The sequence below is a fragment of the Penaeus monodon genome, chromosome 10 (genome assembly GCF_015228065.2).
Source record: "Penaeus monodon isolate SGIC_2016 chromosome 10, NSTDA_Pmon_1, whole genome shotgun sequence".
NCBI lineage: Eukaryota > Metazoa > Arthropoda > Malacostraca > Decapoda > Penaeidae > Penaeus > Penaeus monodon.
The window spans coordinates 12227766-12250265 of NC_051395.1; the positions used below are offsets into that span (position 1 = coordinate 12227766).

Genomic DNA, 22500 nt, shown 5'->3' on the forward strand with positions numbered 1-22500 from the left:
ATTCCAAAGGATCATCATCTGCTTCATGTCTGGGTTTTCTGTCATGGGAAGTTTCAGTACAGAGTTTTAATTTTTTTGATATGTACAGCAGAAAATCTTGATCAGCATCATGCCCTTTACATTACAATTATCCAATCAGTAATGAATGACAACTGGATCACCTAAACATCTATGTAGAATTATCCAAAAAGTATGAAATCATGAAGATATCCCAGACTCATGCAGAATTTATATGAAGAGGACCTACAGGCATGATGCTTCACATGTCTCAAATATAACTATCATAACTGCTGGAGACTGCAAGTAAAGCTGGTTCACATTCATTATTCTTAACAAATATTTGTCATTCATGCACATGTTGCACAGCCTAGAGTTTAGTTTGTTTGAAAAGAGGATGTGAAGGGAGCCTGCAGTCATGAGATTATGGGATAAAAGGAAATACAGAGGCAGTACAGAAGGCACTTAGTCAAGACAGGCATGGAAGACAGAACAGTGAATACTTGTATCATTATTTGGGAACAATATCTTCCCCAAGTGAAAATGAAGCATAATCAACACATTGCTTGTGACTATGAATAGCTAACACTACAGAGAATTTGAAGTTACACTCTAAAATTATTTTAAAAATCCACTATACTTAAAACCAGGTCAGAGAGAAGATCACAGAGAGGCCTATTATTTGACTAGGAACCTTACAATAGAGAAATCAGTTCAAGTCCATCAGAAGTCTGACTAGAACAAAGAAAAGAATGGACTGTAATCTGAATACAATGATACTGATTAATTAGATAAATCTTGTCTGACTGAAATACAAATATCTTAACACAATCATTTATACCAAAGGCAGTGATAATGAACATGGGCCATACACCTTTTACTTGTGTTTAATACCAGCTTCTCAAACATATTTACTTTATGCTCTTGTTTGGAAAAGATACATTTCCTCTTCCTATCAGTGAAAATCTTTTACATATCTAAGCTAAGCTGAATCCCCTTGTTATTTCTGTACACCAGGAGAGTCACAATAGAAACTAATGCCAACACCAACACTACATGAACCAAGTTTGCAAAAATGTAGTGTTTGAAGTCTAGACAGAATGAAGGCAAGGGGAGTGGAATAGAGGCACAACAGTAGCATATTGGCTACTTTTTATTATACCACCACCAACAAAGACAGTCTTTAACAGAACTCCTCAGAGACCCCAACAGCAGAAGTACCAGCAGCAGGAGTAGCAGAAGTAGACTCTATGTGGCGTGAGGATTACTTCTTCTCACCTGTAATGCAGACTGTGGCGCTGGTGGAGTCCACCCCCAAAAGGTTTACAGCTGTACAGGTATACACCCCCTCATCCTCTATAATGTCAAGAGTACAAAATATTATGAACACATAAAACATAACCACTAGAAAAATATGTTAACAAGCATAACTATACAACTATACACCTTTCCAGGCTCCAATCCATTGTCCTAACCTTTTAACAATAGAGAATATGTAATCTTTCTCTGTACATCAATCAAAAATTTTGAATAATGGCACTAACCTGGAAGCACCTGAGGAATGATCAGCCTACAAACACCGTTTCTGTACACTATCTGGTAATCTGGCCCGTTCTGAAGTACGCTGCCCCCTTTGGACCACGTGACTTGCACTGGTGGATCTGCCTGCACCACGCATTCTAGACGCAGAGTCTCTCCCACCAACACCGCCAGGTCGCGTAATGGCTGTAGAAAATATTTATAAAAGTTTTTAAAATATTTGGGCTTTTAAATATTTCTTCCTTTCAAAGGCACTGATTAATATATTATTGAAGCATTAAGAGTTAATGGCTATGCTATCAAAGAAAGATTTTGCTACAAATTGCTGCATAACTTAATGCTATATCTCTAAAAAGAAATTGCATAAATGGAGCAGAATCACAGTTATAGCAGCTTTGAAGAAGTTATGTGACTTGACTTAAAATGAAAATAAATGATCAATTCTTTGCAAAATGATTATAGGTGACTATAAATAAATAAATTAATAAGTAAAAATATATATATATATATATATATATATATATATATATATATATATATATATATATATATATATATATATATATATATATATATATTAGTATAAATATATATATATATAATAGTATATATATGATAGTAGTAAATATATTATACTATATATATATATATATAGTAATATATATATATATATATATATATATATATATATATATTATATTATATATATATATATATATATATATATATATATATATATATATATATATATATATTAATTATATATATAATATATATTATATTATATATTTATATATATATATATATATATATATATGTATATGTATATGTATATGTATATGTATATGTATATGTATATGTATATGTATAAGTATAAGTATAAGTATAAGTATAAGTATAAGTATAAGTATAAGTATATGTATATGTATATGGATATGAGTGTGTGTATGAGTGTATGTGTGTATGAGTGTGTGTGTATGAGTGTGTGTATGAGTGTGTGTATGAGTGTGTGTGTGTGTGTGTGTGTGTGTGTGGTGTGTGTGAGTGTGTGTGAGTGTGTGTGGTGTGTGTGTGTGTGTGTGTGTGTGTGTGTGTGTGTGTGTGTGTGTGTGTGTGTGTGTGTGTGTGTGTGTGTGTGTGTGTGTGTGTGTGTGTGTGTGTGTGTGTGTAAACCTTGAAATATATGTCAGAGCAGATACCATGTCGCACTCTCCGTTGTAAGTGTGAATTTATAATTTGTAAGAGCAAAGGTATATTTCTTTTACACCTTTGTTCCATCTTTATATGATTTATACATTTAGTGATGACTTGATTCTTAATAATTAAACATTGCAAGTAAAAATGGAATAATCTATTTGCATTAATTAGTGATGAGATGGTATCTCTTATGAAAGTAAACTAAAATTATGATTATGACAGAGAATCATATATTAGTGGCATATTAGTATCTTTCCATGCAGTGAAAAGAAATTTATTTGCATAATTATCTTGATCAAAGTTTAAAATCTGAAAAATGTCAGATTCAGTAAAATATATGGAAAAACTTTCAGGTCTTGCAAAAATTCAGTCATCTACAACATACACCTTAACTCAACTTAATATTAAAATTCCTTCTAGAAAACAAATTCATTCTCAATGTGGGTATCACCAGGTTGGCTATAGTGCTTCAGGATACCATATCCATTTCTGCAAGGCATTTGTATCTATCCTAAAATTGTAGCGTGTGTAATAGTGCTTTGCTACTTACCTAAAAGTGAGCAGTGTAAATGGGTTCGGACTCACTTACCGTGATGTAATGTGGAGGGCGTTTGGGCTGTGTAAGAGGACCAGAGCGGGGTGTTGAGGGCGTGGAAGGGGGGGTAGCGCTGAGGGGGGACCCAGGTGCTGTAGAAGGTGAGGTAGAGATGCCAGGGGTTAGTTAAGTGAGGGGGAGGGGACAGTGCGCTGTTAGCAACACAATGTGGAGACAGGAGCTGTGCCTTGCTTACATACCAAAGTCTGGTTAAGCAAGCTACAAATCAAAAGGCTTATAATTTAGAAAAGAAACAAAGCACAATCCCATTTAATATATGAGACTTGTCTGTGATTTGTTACTTCAAATAAGGTTTATAAAGTAAAGAAAATAATAATTTAAAATTGTTTATATTTCAATATAAAATAATATTTGCCATGCACTTTTAATGAATTTCATGGGTATTCTTTTTTTAAATGTACTTTTTACCTTGGTTAGGATGCATAAGGTATTGTATGGCTTCTGTGTTCATTCTACAAACATTCATGGAAAAATTTTCTCAGTATCATGTTTCTTGTGATTAGGAAAGCATGTTTCAAATGTATTCAGCACATTGTAATCTGAACTCCTTTCATACCAAATACTGATGTCCTGATATCCATTTTTGTTACCACTTATCTACTGCAATGCTTTAGAGACAGACATCTAAAATAACTTAAAATTATCATCATGCAATACAGAACTTAAACAAAGGAATTAGTTTTTTCATTCATATGCATTACGTAGGCAGGCGGATGGAAGGGAAGACACCACCACGTAGGGACACATATCACCAATACCTCCCAGTTCTGCGACAGTGCTGAGCGGATCCACTGGAGCATCGTGGATGGGGCGTACTGACTTGGGTTGAACTGCTGCACCAGGAACCAAAGGCATAAATCTCTTAGGGCCTGTATCAATACCATGAACTGGCTCTGAGATCTTGGTTGGACTTGGGTGATCAGACTCAGCCTCACTGTCTGAGTATGGGTCACCCGAAATAGGACGGAACTGCGCTTGCTTCTTGGGCACAAATTCAGGAATCATCTTGCCCATATACTGCTGATACTCACGGTCTGTTTCCGAGATGTCTGATTGCAGTGATGGCTGAGGAGATGTGTGGTCTTCTGGAGCCTCTGTTGATAAAGTCTTCCCTGTTGTGTGAGGAGGCTCTTCTTGCAAGGATGCTTCCTGTGGTGTTTGTATGTGTCCATTTGTCTTGGTGCTGCTTATCTCAGATTTGCAGGAAGTACCAGATTTCTCATGAATTACTGGTATAGGGATGTCTGTGGTGCGATCACCATTAACTTCTTTCTTCTTTTCCAACTTCTTTGCTTCTCCAGGTAGAATTACTCCAAATTCATATCCAAAGTCATATTTGAAGTAGATCAGACCTGTGTCTGGATCAATGTGTTTTGTGCCTATAGGAGAAAGGTGAAACTTGTTGCTTAAGCCTTTAATTAGTAAACCTACATGCATACCAAGTGAGCATTCTGTGCTTTACATATGAAGGGATATTACATGCAAAAGAAATGATCTGCCATCCATAACCCCTTTATAGCCATATATATGTAATGCACTAATTTGAATAATAAAATAAAGTGAGGTAATCCATCACCTAAGTACAAGCAGAAAGCATTATGTGCTAAAATACTTCCATAACAAATAAACTTTTAACAGGAAGTAACCTTTAACTTCCAGAGGAAAAAAGAAGTGCTCCTAATTTCAGTGGCAGCTGGTATCATCATATACTCTTGGTAGTAATTCCCTAATCTATATATCATATGACTACATCACATGATTTTGTCTCCAAAATTCTTACAAGAGAAAATGACTGTTAGATTTTTTCTTGTGTAATTACATATAAATTTTATATATACATGTTTATTACATTGATTGTAGATATCAAAATCATATTCAATTCACTAAATATTATCTCACCTATTAATGTATTCTAACTAAACTGGGGCAATTCAATTTCCCCTACATCTGTTACACATGATGTTAAATCTTTCAATATTACTGGTATTTATTATTTGAGGAGCTAATTCTTGTTCCTTTTTATAATTCTTATCAATATGATGTAGTGCCTAATAGTGACTGTAAAAATCTAGAAACTTACAGCAATACATACAAACTTCACCTTCAACTTCATCTGCAACATTAATGTCCTGAAAATCAACTGCCACTGAAATTTTCATGCAAAGCCTTGAATGAAAAGAACAAAAGAAAATAATGGTAACTCACCAAATTCGGAGACCCTGGATTCATCCCTATAGGCCTGGGGTTCCTGGACGTCAGTTGCAAGTCCATCAGCAGTAGTAGGAGGTGCAGCAGTGGAGACTGGTGAGACAGATTGCTTTTTGAGTTCTTCGGGCATGGATGGAGGTTCACCTGCAGGCTCAGCTGGAACTGAGCCCTCCCTGGCAGCAAATACCTCAGTCACTAGCTGCTCAGCAAATTTCTGGGCTTTGTGGCGGAATGTCTGTGTCATGTCCTCAAACTGGTGGCTAACTACCTCTGAAATAATGTTAAATTTTTTATAATGTCAGTTAATTATCAGTTCAGGAACTGTCAAACAATATAATTTCAATATCAATATTTTAAAATAATATAGGACTATTAGCAGCTTCATAATTATTCTTTAAGTAACAAAAGAATTGATCTTCCACTTACTCTGTGCAGACTTAGCATACTTTTTGTCAATGCCAGTTTTGGTTGGTGATAAAGGCTGTGTAAATGCTTCTGGTTCCGTTTCAGTATCTGTAGTATGAGAAATATGAGGATGGTGTCTGTTTTCATCTTCCAAATCAAATGGTTTGAATTCTACTTTAGGGAACCTGGGTATGGAGTACTCTTCCAAGGACTCACGTCTTTCCCTTCTTGGTATATCTGAAAGTTCCACCACTGGGCGTGGAGGACCTTCAAATTGAGGGGGTTGATCAAACTTGGAAGGAGGTGATGGATCCCTGCCTGAAGATTCACTTCGACGCTTGCCAGGATCCCCAGCAGGAGGTGCAACTCGTCTATACATTGGCTCTTCCCCTTCACTATCAGGAGGAAGCCACTTGGGAGCAATGGGCCTGCTGTCATAATCACTTTCGTAATCACTGCCTCTGAACTCTCCTTTAAAGAATTTCTTTGGCTGCGGTGGTGGAGGACCTCTTTCACGTTTTGGTCTGTGTGGCTCAGGTTCATAGGGAAATGGTTCTAATTTAGGGAATTGCTTCCCCTTTCCTGATTCTGTATCTGTTTTTTCAAGCTCTGACTCAGATACAAAGTCATATATATCTGTAATATCAATATCTATCTGGAAACCTTTCTTAGCTTCAATCTTTTTCTTAATCATTCGAATGTGTGCATCCTCTTCTTCCTGAACAATAGTTGCTATTCCACCTTCAACATATCCAATTTCAGGTTGCGGTCCTGGCTCAGGTAGGGGAGGAGTTGGCACTTTAGGCCTTTCTGGCTCTTCCTGTTTTGCCTTTATTGAAGGAGCTTTTGGAACCACCTTTGGAGTTTTACTCACCTTCTTTTCCTCAATCTTTGGAATGATGATTTCTGGAGATGTTTCCTTAAATGCTTGCACAAGAGGCTGATCAATAGGTTTAATTACTGGCCTCAATGGTTCACCTGATGTAGGCGGGATATCAAATTTAGATGGAGGAGTTGGAGTTCGGTCTCTGCTCTTAGAAACTGTTCGTTCTCTGGGTGGAGGAGGTCTGACTGGAGTGTATTCTGGGTCTTCTACATCACTATCAGCTGGTTTCCACTTTGGTTTTAGCCTTCCTTCATAATCACTTTCATAATCACTCTCCCTAAACTCTCCCTTATAAAACTTTTTTGGTTTTGGTGGAGGTGGGCCTTTCTCTTTCTTGGGTTTTGGCTCCTCCACTGTGAATGGGAATGGTTCCAGGTCCATGAATCTTTCTGTTTCCACAACCACATGCTCTTCTTCAACTGGGGGAGGAGGTCGTTTTGGAACTTGCTCATACTCAGTTTCAGTGGTTGTTTTTCTTTCCATTTTCTCCTTCTTCATTCTCATTTCTTCTTCTAGCTTAATATCAGTGAATGTTTTCTCTGTTCTTTCAATAATTTTTGTGTATGGCTTTTCTTCATAAGTCTGCACTTCTTGCATTGGAGGAGGTAAAATCCTTGACTTTACATCTACTTTATCAACTACATACTCAGTTTGCTGAATAATAACCCCTTCTTCTGGTGGAGTCCCTGGAGGAGGTAGCTCTGGTGATACTGGACGTTCTGGAGGTTTCTCAATAGACTTTACAACAACTTTCTTTTGCATTTCCTTTTTCGGTACCTCCTTGGGGATTAGAATCTCTGGCCCTGGAACACTCTCTACAGTAATTTCAACCCTCTCAACAGATGGACGCCAAGGTCCTTCTTCTGGTGGAACATCAAAAACTGTAGGAGGAGTTGGTGTTCTCTCTCTTGTTTTTGAGGGTGTCCTGTCAGATCTCAACTGTGGCTTAACTTTTGTGTAATTTGGATCTTCAGCATCACTGTCAGGAGGTTGCCATTTTGGCCGGATACGACTTTCATAGTCACTTTCATAGTCACTCCCAGTAAATTCACCTTTCTGGAACTTTCTGGGTCTTGGTGGTGGGACACCCCTATCTTTCTTTGGCTTTGGTGGATCAGGAGTGAATGGGAAAGGTTCTAAAGCCGGTAGTGGTTCCCTTTTTGGTTCTTCTCTCTTAGTAGACCTTGACTTCCTTTCGGAAGATGATGTCTGTTGACTTTCTGTCCTAGAATCAGTAAACTTTATTACTCTAGTTGTTTGTTGCATAGTAACAAAGCGTTTGTGATAAGCACTAGAGTCTGCTATCTTTGTTATCTTTGTTGACTCAACCCCAATTGCATTCGGAAATGGTGACTCTTTATGCTTAGATTCAGCATAAAGTTCTTCAGGAGGAGTACCAGGCTGCAAAACAGGTGATGGTGATCTAGGTGGAGGCTCTTTTTTCAGTGGTTCCTTCTTAGGAAGTTCCTTTTTAGGTGGCTGCGACTTGAAAATTTTTGGCTCTTTTGGTGCAACTTTTGGTGGTTCAGGAGGTGCTACATACTCTACCTTCTCTGGAATGACTATCTCTGGTGACACATCCCGTTCTGGCTCAGTTTCTGATTCAGGAAAATCAATTTTAGGCCTTGCTGGTCCTTCAAATTGTGGTGGCTGATCAAAAGCTGATGGGGGTGTAGGTGTTCTCACACGTGGCTGTGACACTTTGCCTTTCCCAAGTGGTGGCTGAACTTTGCCATAAACATTTTCTTCAGCATCACTGTCTGCAGGTTTCCATTTAGGTGCTATTTTTCCCTCATAATCACTATCATAGTCACTCTCATGGAATTCCCCCTTCTTAAACTTGCTTGGATGAGAAGGTGGAGGTCCTCTTGGCTTCTTTGGTTTCGCTGGCTCAGGTTCAAATGGGAAAGGTTTCAGATCCAATTCTATCTTTTCTTTTTCTTGGATAGTGACTGCCTGTTTTACAAGACCAGTAGATTTAAGTGGTTCAATTTTTGGGACTTTTATAGGTGCTTTCACATCCTTCTCAGGCTCAGTTTTTAGACTCACCTTTTTCACTGGCTTAATGACTTGCTGTGGTAAGTCTTGTTTTTCTGATGTATATGATTGCTTTACTAAATGCTCCTTACGCTCACTGACTGATGATACTTTAATTTCTTTTTCATTTATTTTTGTTTCTGCTAGAGGTGTGGACTTCACTTTTGGTTCTGAAGCAGGAGCAGGGGCATATGTCTCAGCAGATCTTGAATCTTGAATTGCTTTCACTTCATGTTTCTGTTCCATTTTCACCACTTGCTTTTTTTTGGGTTTTGGTGAAACATCAACACTTGTGCTTTCAAAGACCTCAACCTTCTTGTCTGACATTACCTCTACATGTGTTTCACTTTTCATCTCAACTTTCTTCTTAGTTCTTCCCCCTTCAGTGGAAATATCACTCTCATCCTTCATAGCATAATAAGTGTCTTCAGAATAAGGACCTGATGTTCCTGGGTGTCCGTGAGTTTCTCTTCTGAACTCCTCATATTTTGGTTTCTTTTCTTCTCTTGTTGGTTTAGTTTCTGGAGTGGGTTTAGTACCTTGGGCTCCTCCACGCCTTTCCTCACGGACCTCTTCTGACCTGCTAGTAAACATCTGTAAGGAAAGAATGGCAGCCAACATTTAGAAGATATTGCTGACTCAGAAAACAATTTTGGTTCTGGGTAAAAGTTCTGATGAAACTTCTGAAAGTTCTTTTAAACAAGAATTTTTGGTACCAAACTTTAGTAGAATAAGTATGTTATTCATTTGGTCAACACTTGCTCAAGGTAATTAAATCTAATTTAGTATAAAAAACTCATCAACATATCCAATTATAATACAGTATTGAGAAAGCATCATGATCCAGGTAAGTTCACAAGGTTGTGCTTTATAAGGAATTCATTCACCTAGGCCTAACTGAGACCTGTATTTTTCCTGTGGTACTTACAAGGATGGGAACTGCTCATGGCACATCACACTGTCTGATCAAATCACATCAGATGGTAAACATGAATGGAAAGAACAGGAAGGAAACAAAAGAAAGATAACCCAAGAACAACAGAGAATGCACATGTCACAGGGGCTATATAGCATCACTATATATTTAGTATAAAATATTAATTGGTTACGGCCAGGCGAGCACATTGATGGAGAGAAACTCACACAATCTCATTTACAGGGAGAAACAAACTTACTTAAAATCTCACGTTTTTTTTGCATCAATTGCAGTTTAGCTTGGGAAATGACCATAGTTTTTTAACCTGTCCAGGAAGAAAATTGCATTAGAAAAGAATAATGGTTTGAAAGGCGCATTGTATGCCCAATATGCAGGTTCTGACGCTCATGCTGAAGTAAATGCATGCCATTATGAAGAGGAAGAAAATAAAGAGAAAGAAAAAAGTTAAAGAGACAAGAAGGCTACATAAATATGACCCTGGGTTAGACGTTATTAGTGATATCGAGAGCTAACTCTGCTAACTGGAGAGTGATGCTACACTATGGTCAACGAGCGCTAGAAAGCGCCAGGGGAAATCTATTTTACGAACCTGGGAAGATTTACTTTCAGATGACTTGAATGTACTGGAGAAGTGCGAGGTCTGACCTACTGAAGAGGCAGGAGTTGAGGGAAAGGGAAAGGTACCTGGGGCACCACCAGAAGGGAAACCAGGGGGGAATGAGGTTGAAGTGGGTTGGCCACTAAACTCAGAACTGGAGAAACTTTTGCTTTCACTCTTTGAAAAAGATGATGACATGAATGATTCACTTTTGGAAATTGAACTAGAGCTAAAGCTTGATGAATTTGATTGTACGGTCTTTCCGTGACGACGTGGCAAGGTGCCTTCTGTATCTGCTGCATAGCCACTCTCTTCTAACTCCTGCACACTCTTTTGAACAGTTTCTGTCTTTTTACGAGACTTGGGTGATGCTGGTTTTGTCTTCACGGTACCCTGAGTTGAAGATGTTTTTTCAGTCCCACTGCTTTCTTGGGATATGGGAACTACTCTTTCAGAAGTTGGCTGTGTTGGTTTGTCAACGTGTTCAATATAGTCAGAGGTTAGAACAGGGGTTTCACTTAATGGACCACCACGTATAGGTGATGGAGACTGTATTCTTGAATGACGACTTGGTGTAGGTGTAACACTTTTTGGTGTAGGAGATGAACCACCAGCTTCTTCAAATTTCTTTCTCATACCTACAACACCAATATTTTCTGTTACATGCTCCTGTACTTGTGTTTTTTGAATGTGAGTCTGTTCTGCTTGTTTGAATGATTGAGATGGAGCCACAGTAACTGTTTTGGGTGATACTTTAGGCCCAACCTGTGGAACAATGTTCTGGGCTGGTGCTACTTTAGGAAATACAATTGGAGTCTTTTGTTTAACAGGCTTTGGCGCTACTGTTTGTATTGATTTCTGTTCTGGTGTTATCTGTGATGCAAGCAGTTTAACAGTCTGCACTATATGCTTACTTTGGATTCTACCAGCTTCTGGCACTGGTGTTGATTCCTTTGAAGTTGGAATATCAGATTCAACATCTGAGAAAAGGTATCCAGGAGGAGGAAGGGTATCAAGCGATGGTGGAGGACCAAAAGCAGAAGGAGGTGGAGGGGAAGGCTGCTTTGATTTCTTGGACCTTCCTTTCTTCATTTTAATGTTCATAGGTTTATATCCCACTGCCTCACTGTCACTCATGTATAGTCTTGATAAGGAGCCTGGTACAGACTCATAATCACTTTCATATTCACTTTCTGTGAATGAGCCTGGAATAAACTTCCTGGGCATAGATGGAGCTCTTCCCCTTGGTTTCTTTTCCCTTTCTGGATCTACAGCGAATGGGAAAGGTTCCAAAGGAGGAAGTTGGATAATAGGTGAGGTGACAGAACCTTCTCTTGTAGGAACTTTAGATTTTATAGTAATATCCTTTGCCGGTTGTTTCTTCTTTGAATCAGAGGGGAGAACAAGGCCTTGTTTAGGTGCAATGGTTACTGGCTTTGTTTGGACCACAGGCTGCATAGGTGTTATTATAAGAGGTGTTGGGCCTGGCACTGTATCTTGCTTTTCCAGAGTTGTTTTTGAAATCTGTTGGGATGTTTGAGTGATCTCTTCCTGAGTTGTTCTGCTTGTAGATTCTCTTATTGATGAGGTGGTGATAGTCTGGGTCTGAGGCATTGGTTGTGGTGGCCATGACAACCTCTTTTCTCTAACAGTGATGTTGCTTGACCAATACACAGAGGGTGGGGCTTCATGTGGTCTTGTGGGTAAAACTTGAGGCTCAGTCACAGGTGGTCTTTCTAAAGAATGAGAACGTGTTCTAAGTAATGGTATTGCCTTGGGTACTTCTACTTCTTGCAGTTTAGGAGGCCATTTCTCATTTATCTTTCCAGCTGTGGATCTGATCATCTTCTCTTTAATGGAGGATTTGACTTCTGTCTTAACAACAGTCTTCTTTACAGGTTCTTGTACTGGTTTTGGTGGTGTTTTGGGAACAGGTGATACTGTTGGCAAAGATGGTTTTGTAACAGGTGCTGGCTTTGGTTTGGTAACAGGTTCTGGCTTTGGTGTGATAACAGGTGCTGGCTTTGGTACGGTAACAGGTGCAGGTTTTGGTGTTGTAATAGGTGCTGGCTTTGCCACAGGTTCTGGGGATATTACTAAATCAAATGGAGGTGGTGGAGCTGGTGCTGTTTTTGCTGGAGTTTGACCACGCTTTGGTGTTGGTGCACGTACTGAGCGGAAACCAAGTAAAGCCACATCTGGTGACATACCAGGAACTACTGGAGTGGGTTCTGGACATATGATAGGAGTAGGTTCTGGAGATATGATAGGAGCAGGCTCTGGGGATATGATAGGAGCTGGTTCTGGATGTGAAATTGCTTTTGGCTCAGGAGTTGGCAAAGGTAATGGTTTTGGTTCAACATATGCTACAGCAGGTTCAGGTTTGGGTTCAACATACACTGGAGGAGGCTCTGGTGTAGGTTCAACATACACAGGTGCAGGCTCAGGTTCAATATACACAGGAGTGGGCTCAGGTTCAACATACACTGGAGCAGGCTCAGGTGTAGGTTCAACATATACTGGAGCAGGCTCAGGTTCCACATACTCTGGAGCAGGCTCAGGTTCAACATACACAGGAGCAGGTTCAGGTGTAACATATACTGGAGGAGGTTCTGGTTCTGGAATATGAGCTGATGGTGCTTGTGGTTTTGAAATAAAAGTGGGTTCTACTGTTGGAACTGGAACTGGAGCAGGTTTAGTTTCAGGTGTGTAAGACTGAGTAGAAACTTTAGTCTCCTGTTTCATAACTTTGGTTTCCCGTTTCTGGAAAGACATGGAAGTTTCCTGAGAACTAATTTCAGAGAAAGATGATATCATACTTTTCACTGATCTTCCTCCCACTTGAGATTCCTGATATGCTGGTTCTCCTTCTTCAGGTTTAGGAGGCCATTGCTTCATTAGCTTTCCTTGTGGTTCTGCAATCCTTTCCTCCATTTTCATTGTTGGTTCAGGGACTGGTGGCACAGGTTTCTCTATCTTAGGTTTTTCAAGCTTTGGTTCTGGTATAACTATTGGTTTTATCTGTTTTACTTTTTGATCTGGCTTTTGTACAGGTACTATTGTTGGAGGAGGAATAGTTTCCTTCTTTGGCTTTCTAGGCACTGGTTTTATTATCTCTTGTTCCCCTTCAACTCCAGTGGCTGCAAAGAACTTTTCTACTATCTTGGGCTTTATTTTTGGAGTAACAGACTTTTTCGTCTTGACAATTTCTTCCTCTTTTTTAAGTACTTCAGGCCTCATACCGCCTTCAAACACTGGGGGAGTATCAAAAGCCCAAGGTGGAAGAGGGTCACGACCAACTGAATGAGGCCTGGCAACCTGTTTCCCTGTAGCATCAAATTTAATTTTCTTTAAATGTAGTCGCTGTTCACTTTCCATGTCACTTTCATATTCACTATAGTCACTATCTGTAAAAGTACCAGGAATAAATTTTCTAGGAATGGGTGGTGGCAAACTCCTTGGTCTTTCTCTCCTAGCTGGTTCTTGGGGCTGGAAAGGAAATGGTTCAAGTTGTGGGAATTTCTCTGGTTTAAATTCAATAGTCATTATCTCTTCAATGGTGGGGGTTGCCCTTGCAGATGATGTTTCTCGTGTTGGTGTTGGTGTCTCACGGACAGGAGTTGATGGCTGCTTGGGACTTGGGAACATGCGAATACCACCTGGTACTTCATCAGGAGACATTGGCACAATTGTTTCTTCCAATCTTTTTGCAATTTGAATGACTGATTCTCGTTTCTTTTTAGGTTTCTTTTGTTCCTTCATATCATCACGTTCAGGAGCTTTTGGAGGCTTTACTGTTTCCTCTACACTTGACTTTCTTTCAGGCATTATGAGAGGCGTAAGTGGTTTCTTTAGTTCTTTTGGTTGTGGTTGAGGCATCTGAGAAAACATCCTAGTCTGCACATCTGATGATGTAACAAACATGGTCTTTGTTTCAGAAGCCATTGAAGAGAAAGAAGAAATTGAACTAAAATCTGACTGCACCTTACTTTCATATGTGCCAGATTCAATTTTTGATTGCCATGACTTAGCTGGAGCTTCTTTTACAGGCTCAGTAATCACTTCAGGTAATGAGGGTTTAGTATCCATTTGAACTGGTTCAGGCTCTGGACTAGGTTCCTTACGAGCAGGTAATGGGGATGCTACAAATTCAATTACCTGCTCACTTTCTGGGACAAAATACTCAACAGTATCCTCACCTTGCTGTACTTCTATGACTGCCTCAGAAACAGTAGGTTCAGGCATTACATTGGAAACTACTGGCTCTAACACAACTTCCTCAGGCTCTACAAGTTTCTGAGGCTCTGGTACAACTGGTTCTATAAATGAACTTTGAATCACATAATCTGAATCCTGAATCACTGGCTCTGTAATTTCTGACTCTGGAACTAAATCAGGAACTTCAAACTTAGGGATAGGCTCAGGAATTACTTGTTCTGGAACAGGCTCTTCCACCTCATGAACAATTGGTTCTGGTGGAGTGTCGAAAGTCTCTGAAACTACAGGTTCAGGTACAAAGTGTTCTTTATCTACCAGCTCTGGAAGTACTTCAGCTACTGCTGGCTGTTGATACTCTTGATCCAGAACAGGCTCTTGAACAAAGGATTCAGGAGTAATGGATTTTTCAACTACAGATTCTGACACGGAAGGAACTGTGGCTTGTACTTTGATATCTGAGCTTATTTCTGTAGATTCTTTCAGAGGAGGACTTGTTATTCCAGTTGTATATACTTTGGTTTCAACTGTTGAATAACTGGATGATGAAACTGATTTTTTTGTTTCAAAAAACATTGATTCACTTGAGGTTACTTCTGTTTTCACTTCTCTTATTACTCTAGGTTCAAATTCAGCAGCATTGGGATTTAATTTTGATATCTTAGTTTCTTCTACTGAAACAATTGGTTCAAGTTCTGGAACCTCAAATTCTTCAGTACACTCTTCTACAGGTTTTGGTTCAAGACTGATAACAACTGCAGGTTCTGATATTATTTCAGGAACAGGAGACACAAGCTTAATTTCTTCCTCTTTAGGTGTTGGTTCTGGCAAAGTTTCTGTAATTAAGATAACTTCCGGTTCATGAGTTACAGCTTCTTCCTGTTGTTGCACTGGCTCTGGTTCATGAATATGCTCAATTCTATATTCAATTTCTGGTTCTGGTTCTACTTCTGGTTCATGTTGCATTACAACTTCTTCATAAATAGGTTCTGGTTCAGGAATTAGTACGGGTTCATCAGGAAGAATAACTTCTGTTTTTTCTGGCTCTGCTTCTTGACTGACAGCCATTTCTGTACCACCTACAAATCCATATACTGGTTCAGGTTCAGGCTCAAGGTAGATGTCTGGCTCAGCAGGTGCTTTGGGTTTTGGAAGAGGTTTAGGGGCAGGTTTTGGCTTACTTGGCACAGCAGGAGATTGAGTCTCCATTGCAGAGAAAGAAGATATAAGGGAAGACACATTTTTACTAACTATCTCAACACTAGTATCCATCCGTGTTGCATATTCTAGCTCATCATCTGAAGGCACTGGTGGCCACGCTTTCTTCAGTTTCCCTGGAGGCCTTCGCACCTCCTCCTCTGCTTCACTTGCAGTCTCAGAGGGTGACTGGTGCAAGGGAACTGGGGGTGCTGGGAGAGATGGTGGGGGGACAATTGGGGATTTGACAGGAGCTTTAGGAGGGGCTTTAAACATTTTAACAGGAGAGGTAGGGGATGGTGCCTCAACTGCTACTTCCTCTATTGCTCGCTTTATTGTTTTCACATGTCCTTCTTCCATAGACTCACTTTTTCTCTGTATAGTAGGAAGATGAAAAAGGATAGATAACAGTTTGTCCTCCACCAAAGTAAAATTAGAAACAAGATATATACAAAATGCAATGGTGTGTAAGTGCAGAAATATCCATTTTCTATATCCCAAACCAAAACTGCATATGAAAAGAGTAAAAGCATAAAACTTTGCAAGTAAGAGCATAAGAGGAAATTGAAAACACAGTTGCAAGAGTGTCACAGGACTTCTAGAAAAATGTGATTGCCATCTATCAGTGCTAATAAAAATCAGAGGATTACTGAAAACAATACTCCAGATATTAGGAATCTGTTCTGGAGTCATTACTATTGAAATAATGACCAAGATATACCTATACATTATTCCAGGCTCAGTGATTTTATTACAGCATAATGATATACCAGCATAGTTGATATAGCATCATGTACAGCCCCTTTGGTAACTTGGTTGTTTCTCAGCAGTTTTTGTCTTCGTAAATTTTGTAACCTTACAAAGAATTAAGACATGACATTGTCCTTAATTTGCAAATGACTCCAGATGGTCTTCCTTCAAAATGCCATGAGTAGAGAAGTTATAGTATAAGTGAAGTAAGAAAAATTCCATCACCATCTGCATTTTGACTCTGCCATATCCTTTTTAGAACCAGCAAATCAAACATGGCAAGATCTGTACAGTCCACTATTTAGCACAACAGGATGTTTATATACAATTTTGTGCCACTATGAATGGATTCTGGTATGTGATCATCCATGCTCAATTCCAGTTATGTATGTACAGAGAAGCATAGTCATAAAAGGAAATATGCATATCATCTTTACCTTAGTTTCATCAGTTACATCTGTAAATACAATCTTGTGTGTCTGAGGGCTCTCATCCATGATCAGCTGTGTCACCATAACATCTGCCAGAGTCTCCGCTCGACCAGCTGGGTTGGTAGCAATAGCACCATACCGACCAGAATCATCTAACTGAGCTGTAGAAAATTTGGTTATCCAGTAAAATAAACCAAAGTACATAGTATATACAAAATATAATTTTTTTGTTATAAACATATATTCATAAAAGTGAAACTCTTATGACAGATTTAGCATATCAAATGCTACTATCAAGAACCTGCAGGTAACTATTACATCTAGTACTGACAAGTGGTATCTACTATATACCTTCCTGGATGATGAGAAGGTGTCTAGTACCCTCAGAGCGCTGAGTTAAATGATCACTAGGAGTAAGTGGTTGACCATCCTTCATCCACGAAACTTCAGGTAAGGGGGTACCTGTCACATCGATCTCCATGTGTAGTCGTTCGTTTACACCCACCACAACAGGTTGCAGCCGTTTCGATATCACTGGTGGGAACTGTTTCTCTGTTGAATAGAAATGTTTATTTATTTATGTCACCATCTAAGGTTATTAGCAGCGCATTTGAAATACAGTGATAGGGTGGGGCTTGGTATAGCATTATGATAAAGGGTGTGGTGAAAAAGGGTAAAAATGAGTTAATGATTAGAATAAGTTGACAGAAGAAAGGGATGAAGAAGAGAAGGAAAAGGAAAGGGGGAGAATGAAAGACCATGCACTTTGTTGATGCAAGGGCTGAGTTTCAAGGCAGGAGTGATCCTTTACATTGGGCCTCAGTCTCCATCTCCTAAGCCCTCCCCATGACAACAATGAAAAAAGGATTGAGAGGGTTGATTGGAAAAATAAACTAAACTAAGTATACTTCCCCCCCACGATTCTTGTATAAAAAGTATGACTTATATTAAATGCAATTAACAGGTGAAAAACAATCTAGTCTTTTTTTAATATAGTGTGTCCACACATTTAGTTACAATATAATTTTGACATGATTCCAAATAATTAATTTTAAATTCCACAACTGTTACATACATGAGCCAATTAAGTATCTAATCCTCTATATGCATCTTTTATTTCTAAATCCAGATGCTAAAAAGCCTCTGAATTTTCATTAAATTTTAAAGGACACAAAATCAAAATCATACATCTCTGAATATTATTTCATTCACATTTTTCACATACTCAGAAAGACATTTACCGTTAGAAAATTCAGAATGCATCCTTTCATGATTCTTTAAACTTTGATATGAACAACAGAACTTACTCTTGATTATAACATCACAGGTGCACTGGGCAGATCCACCTTCATTTTGTATGAAGCATGTGTAATGTCCACTATGTCCTTGGTTGACCCTGGGGATGGTCAGTGATGTTTTGTTTAACTGAGTCTTAACTTGAATATCATCCTTGAGAGGGCCATCATTATGGGTCCATGTCACAGATGGCTCTGGATAACCTGTAAAGTAGGACCAAGTTACTTTATTACATTTTTTTTTTTTTTTTTTTTTTTTTTTGCCACTTCTATTTTTATTACAACAGTGGTAATTTTGATGTTATAACTACAAATCACCTGTGAATACACAATACAACAAAATTTGCACATCGGTAAGTACAACAGTGAACTTTAAAGAAAGTGGTCAGAGTATATATATCTTTAAAAATAGAAAATGACAACTATAAGTACCATCAATTGTGCTTTCCAGAACAATTCGGTCATCCTCTTTGGCAATGATACTCTGAAGAGGTGTGATGAATCTTGCAGGGGCAGCCTTCCTCTTGCCTGTTACAAATTTCTTTGGAGGAGGAGTGACAGAAACAGTGCCAGAATCTTGGCTCACCTGCTGGACCACTTTGTCACCCTCAACCTTTACCATGCTTACCTAAGTATAAAAAAAAGTGTTGAAGTCTGGCTTTATGCCCATATTTAAAATATTCAACTTTAAGACTTCATTTAATAAAAATAATTACAATGCTGTGTCACTAAAACTTACTTTATCACTGACCACAGCTGGTGCAATCCCATCTTGCCTCACCTCCTGGAAATGTGCTTTGTGAACCTAAAAACATTAAAAAATGCAAAGAAAATTATAAGGAAAATTATTCCATTTCAACAACAGGTAAACGACTCTAAGTAACACATGCCCCTACTCTAGTATAAATCTCACATATGATGGACTCTTCCTGAAAAATATTTTTTGTTTTTTATCACGACTAAACTACAACATAAAAACAAGAAATCACCTCTGTTGCTGGCTGTCCAGAGACTTTCTTGACCTGTGATGTGGAGGCTGCAGACATGCTATGCTTCTTTTCATCCATGCCTCCACTACTCATGACAACCTTGGTTATGTGGCTGGTTTCCACCATACTGGATTGTTGGAACATGGTTGAGGATGATGTTGTGGTTGATGTGTAGCTCTCCTCCTTCACATGATGCTGCGCGTGTGGTTTCCCTTGAGGCTCCATTGCTGCTGGTTTCGCTACTGCTGTTGGTGGATCTGAAATAGAGAAGAGACGGTCAAGTTCCCCAAAATACTGATTTTATTCTACAATACTTATCATGATGTTAAGTATCGAAATCTGTATGCTTAATTCCCCAATTAAATCCACAGATCACTTTCAGTTCAATAATCTCCCAACACCAGCTCGAATTAAATACATGTACTTTATGAACCCGATTTATTGCCCTGAAACAAAATAACCCTGTATTATCTTTGTACTAATATTTGTTTATTGTAAGTTCAATGACTATCCAAAGGCTCACTACATCAGTTGAACTCATCATGACAGATACATCCATTGCTAATACTTTCATACTATCATATATTAGTTGAGCTCTTCTGAAATAAATGGGGAAGGCCCTGATTCGCCCTTTGTATTTAATCACTTTTTGTCACTCCACACTTAACATCATAAAAAAATTTTCATTAACACCCAATATTACTTGGAATTTATGATATGCTTCATTAAGATTCAACACTGTATACCCCGCCCCCCAAGGGCGTGAGCGTTTTCCAAGAGGGCGGAAGCCCATGTGAAAAAAGGCAGGAATTTTTCTATTTCTATCTGAACTCTCTTATCAAGTGTTGCTATGTACCCAATACTGTTTCTACATGTTTTCTTTCGCAGTTAGCGGTGGGGTGGGGGTGGACAAAATGATTAATTACTAGAAGTAAAAAGATTCGGGCAAAACCAAATTTATACTACATTGATATTATGTAACTGGCATCTGTATATAGATAAACAATACAACTCTGAAATACCGATGGAAACCCGAGTATACTTTATACCGTAAAAACCGATACAAATTTCAAATTGGTAAAATATTTTTGAAATCACAAATATTATACTGTAGAAAATAATTGTAAATAACTGTGTTTGGAGATACTTGCTATCGTCAAAATGTAATCATTATTGTATAATATTGTAAACTTTCAGTGATCCTCTCGTAAGATCAAACTCACCTTAATTGCGGATTTTTTTCAACTAGCTAAAGTGTGAACTGCAATGTCCCTACAGCAGCCACGTGACTACCCTGGATCACTCAGTCACCGACACCATGATTGACTGATTAAATAATTGAGCTTCCAATAATTTCACCTACTTCATACTTAATTTAATCACGTCGATCGATCGGCCGTTCAGTCGAAAATATTTGCAATTCAGGGTTGGCCACGAAAAATAATGCATTTGTCGCTTTCGAATCTTTTGGCACACGCTTTCGTGTTCTTTTGTTGTTACATTGCATAACACTCTATGTTCATAATGCACTTAATATCAACACATAACTAATTTTTTGCAGTCCAACATTTGTGAAAAGGAGCTTATTTTTTTTTTTTTATGAAACTATAATTCGTTTACGACAAGTATGGTCACGTGTAAGTTGATGCCGTCGAGGCAGGTCAACTGGCTGCCAAGGGAATGAGGTCTCCGGTAACAGCCATTGCGTCACAGTGCACTTGGATCACACTCCAGTACAACTGACCGTCTAGCTCCGCCCCTTGTCCAAAGTCCTGTGGCCAACCCGACGGGTCAAGACGAGGTTAGAGGTGAACGAGGTTCGCTTTCCCGTCCACAGGTTGCGAGACACACTTCTAACCTGCATCCAGACGGTTCCCCTCCACTCGAACCGCGACACGCCCTCACTTCACCCACTCTCCCTGGCCCACCCTCCTTCTCATGCCCCTTTTTGGTAAACTCGGAACGCTGCGGGTAATTACTTTACCATGCTTTTTTCTGCCAGTTTCTAAATTAGGGACTGGATAGAATTACCAGTCTAGAAAATCAACACTCTCTTGTACCGAAACGTTGGATACAAAGGTCAAATGACTTGGAAAAATATTATTTCTGATTCTACCGGCAAAGCCGTGCCCCGCCTATGATTCACCTGTAAGCCGGGAGTGGAAATTCAAAAAAATATATCTAAGATGGCTGCCAGAAATAAATGAGCGAGAGGCTGTCTACTTAGGAACACCGTGATTTTCTATGAGTGATTTCCTCTATGTGTTAAACAAACATGTGAAGAGATGCGCTGTAAATACGCCAAGATTTAATTTTGTTACATTGTTCATAAAAAAAAATCCATGCACCTGGTCTGCTTGTCTTTTTGGAAAAAAATATCTTTCTGCGTATGAGAAAATTCCATGAGGTAACTTCTTTAATATCTGATAACTCTAATAACTACAAAGTATTTCTGGTATAGAATTAAGGTAGGGTTAAAGGCCCACCGTGTACCTAATAATACAAGCTGTTTACATGGACGGTCAACATCCTCTCCACCGGCACCTGAAGATGACTGACTCGTGTATTTATAGTCCCAGAATTTTTACTTGAACTATATCAACCGCCTGATGTGCCATCGCCACGAGCTCTAGCACCAACTGGGTCGCCAGTGCGTCAAGATTCACATCTCGGTGTCTCACTAAAGTCGGAAATCACCACTCGTCTTCCGATTTCAGACTGCCAGGGGCATACATATATTCTTTATTAGGGGGCGGCCTTAAAGCATCGGGGGTGCGGCGCCCCTCGTATCCCCATTAGGGTCGCCCTGCAATCCATCAGTATACCAATATAATGTAAGCATCATACTGTGAACTATTTATTGACATAAACACGAGTGTGGCAAAGGTTAATGAAGACAGAGGTAAAACATATTAAAGATAAATTTCTTAGCATTTCCTACATACTCTGCCGTGTCTTCTTAAGGTTCCAGATATGCTTTTGCCAACATAAACTAACTGCCATCTGCACTTCTGTTAAACCGATAACATGTTTTCTGACGCCCTGCCTGTATCTAAACTTAAGACTCTTCATACATCGACTTATATTCCATTTTTTACGAAATGTAAAACCTAAGATCCTACATGCACTAACTACGGCCTGTGCAAAAAGTGTAATATCTGGCCTATAACTGTAAAACTGTATTCCACACATGTTTACGGAAG

General features: G+C 38.9%; 2 protein-coding genes across 2 annotated transcripts in view; both read right to left on the reverse strand.

Annotated features, from left to right (window-relative positions):
- Nucleotides 1–4366, reverse strand: part of LOC119577836 (myosin-binding protein H-like) — a 4706-nt gene extending 340 nt beyond the window's left edge. The window contains exons 1-3 of the mRNA XM_037925434.1: nt 4108–4366; nt 1542–1722; nt 1–1353 (exon numbers count right to left, since the gene is read on the reverse strand). The exon at nt 1–1353 is cut by the window's left edge and continues 340 nt beyond it. Of these exons, the coding sequence (XP_037781362.1) occupies nt 1262–1353; nt 1542–1722; nt 4108–4233 (399 nt within the window). The 5' untranslated portion in view covers nt 4234–4366 and the 3' untranslated portion in view covers nt 1–1261. The remainder of the gene's footprint in view (nt 1354–1541; nt 1723–4107) is intronic.
- A 4778-nt stretch (nt 4367–9144) lies between these two features.
- Nucleotides 9145–22500, reverse strand: part of LOC119577831 (titin-like) — a gene marked incomplete at its 5' end in the record, with an annotated part of 105115 nt that continues 91759 nt past the window's right edge. The window contains 9 exon segments of the mRNA XM_037925425.1: nt 9145–9479; nt 10061–10126; nt 10412–16207; nt 17020–17174; nt 17365–17565; nt 18321–18512; nt 18741–18936; nt 19048–19113; nt 19298–19554. Of these exon segments, the coding sequence (XP_037781353.1) occupies nt 10085–10126; nt 10412–16207; nt 17020–17174; nt 17365–17565; nt 18321–18512; nt 18741–18936; nt 19048–19113; nt 19298–19554 (6905 nt within the window).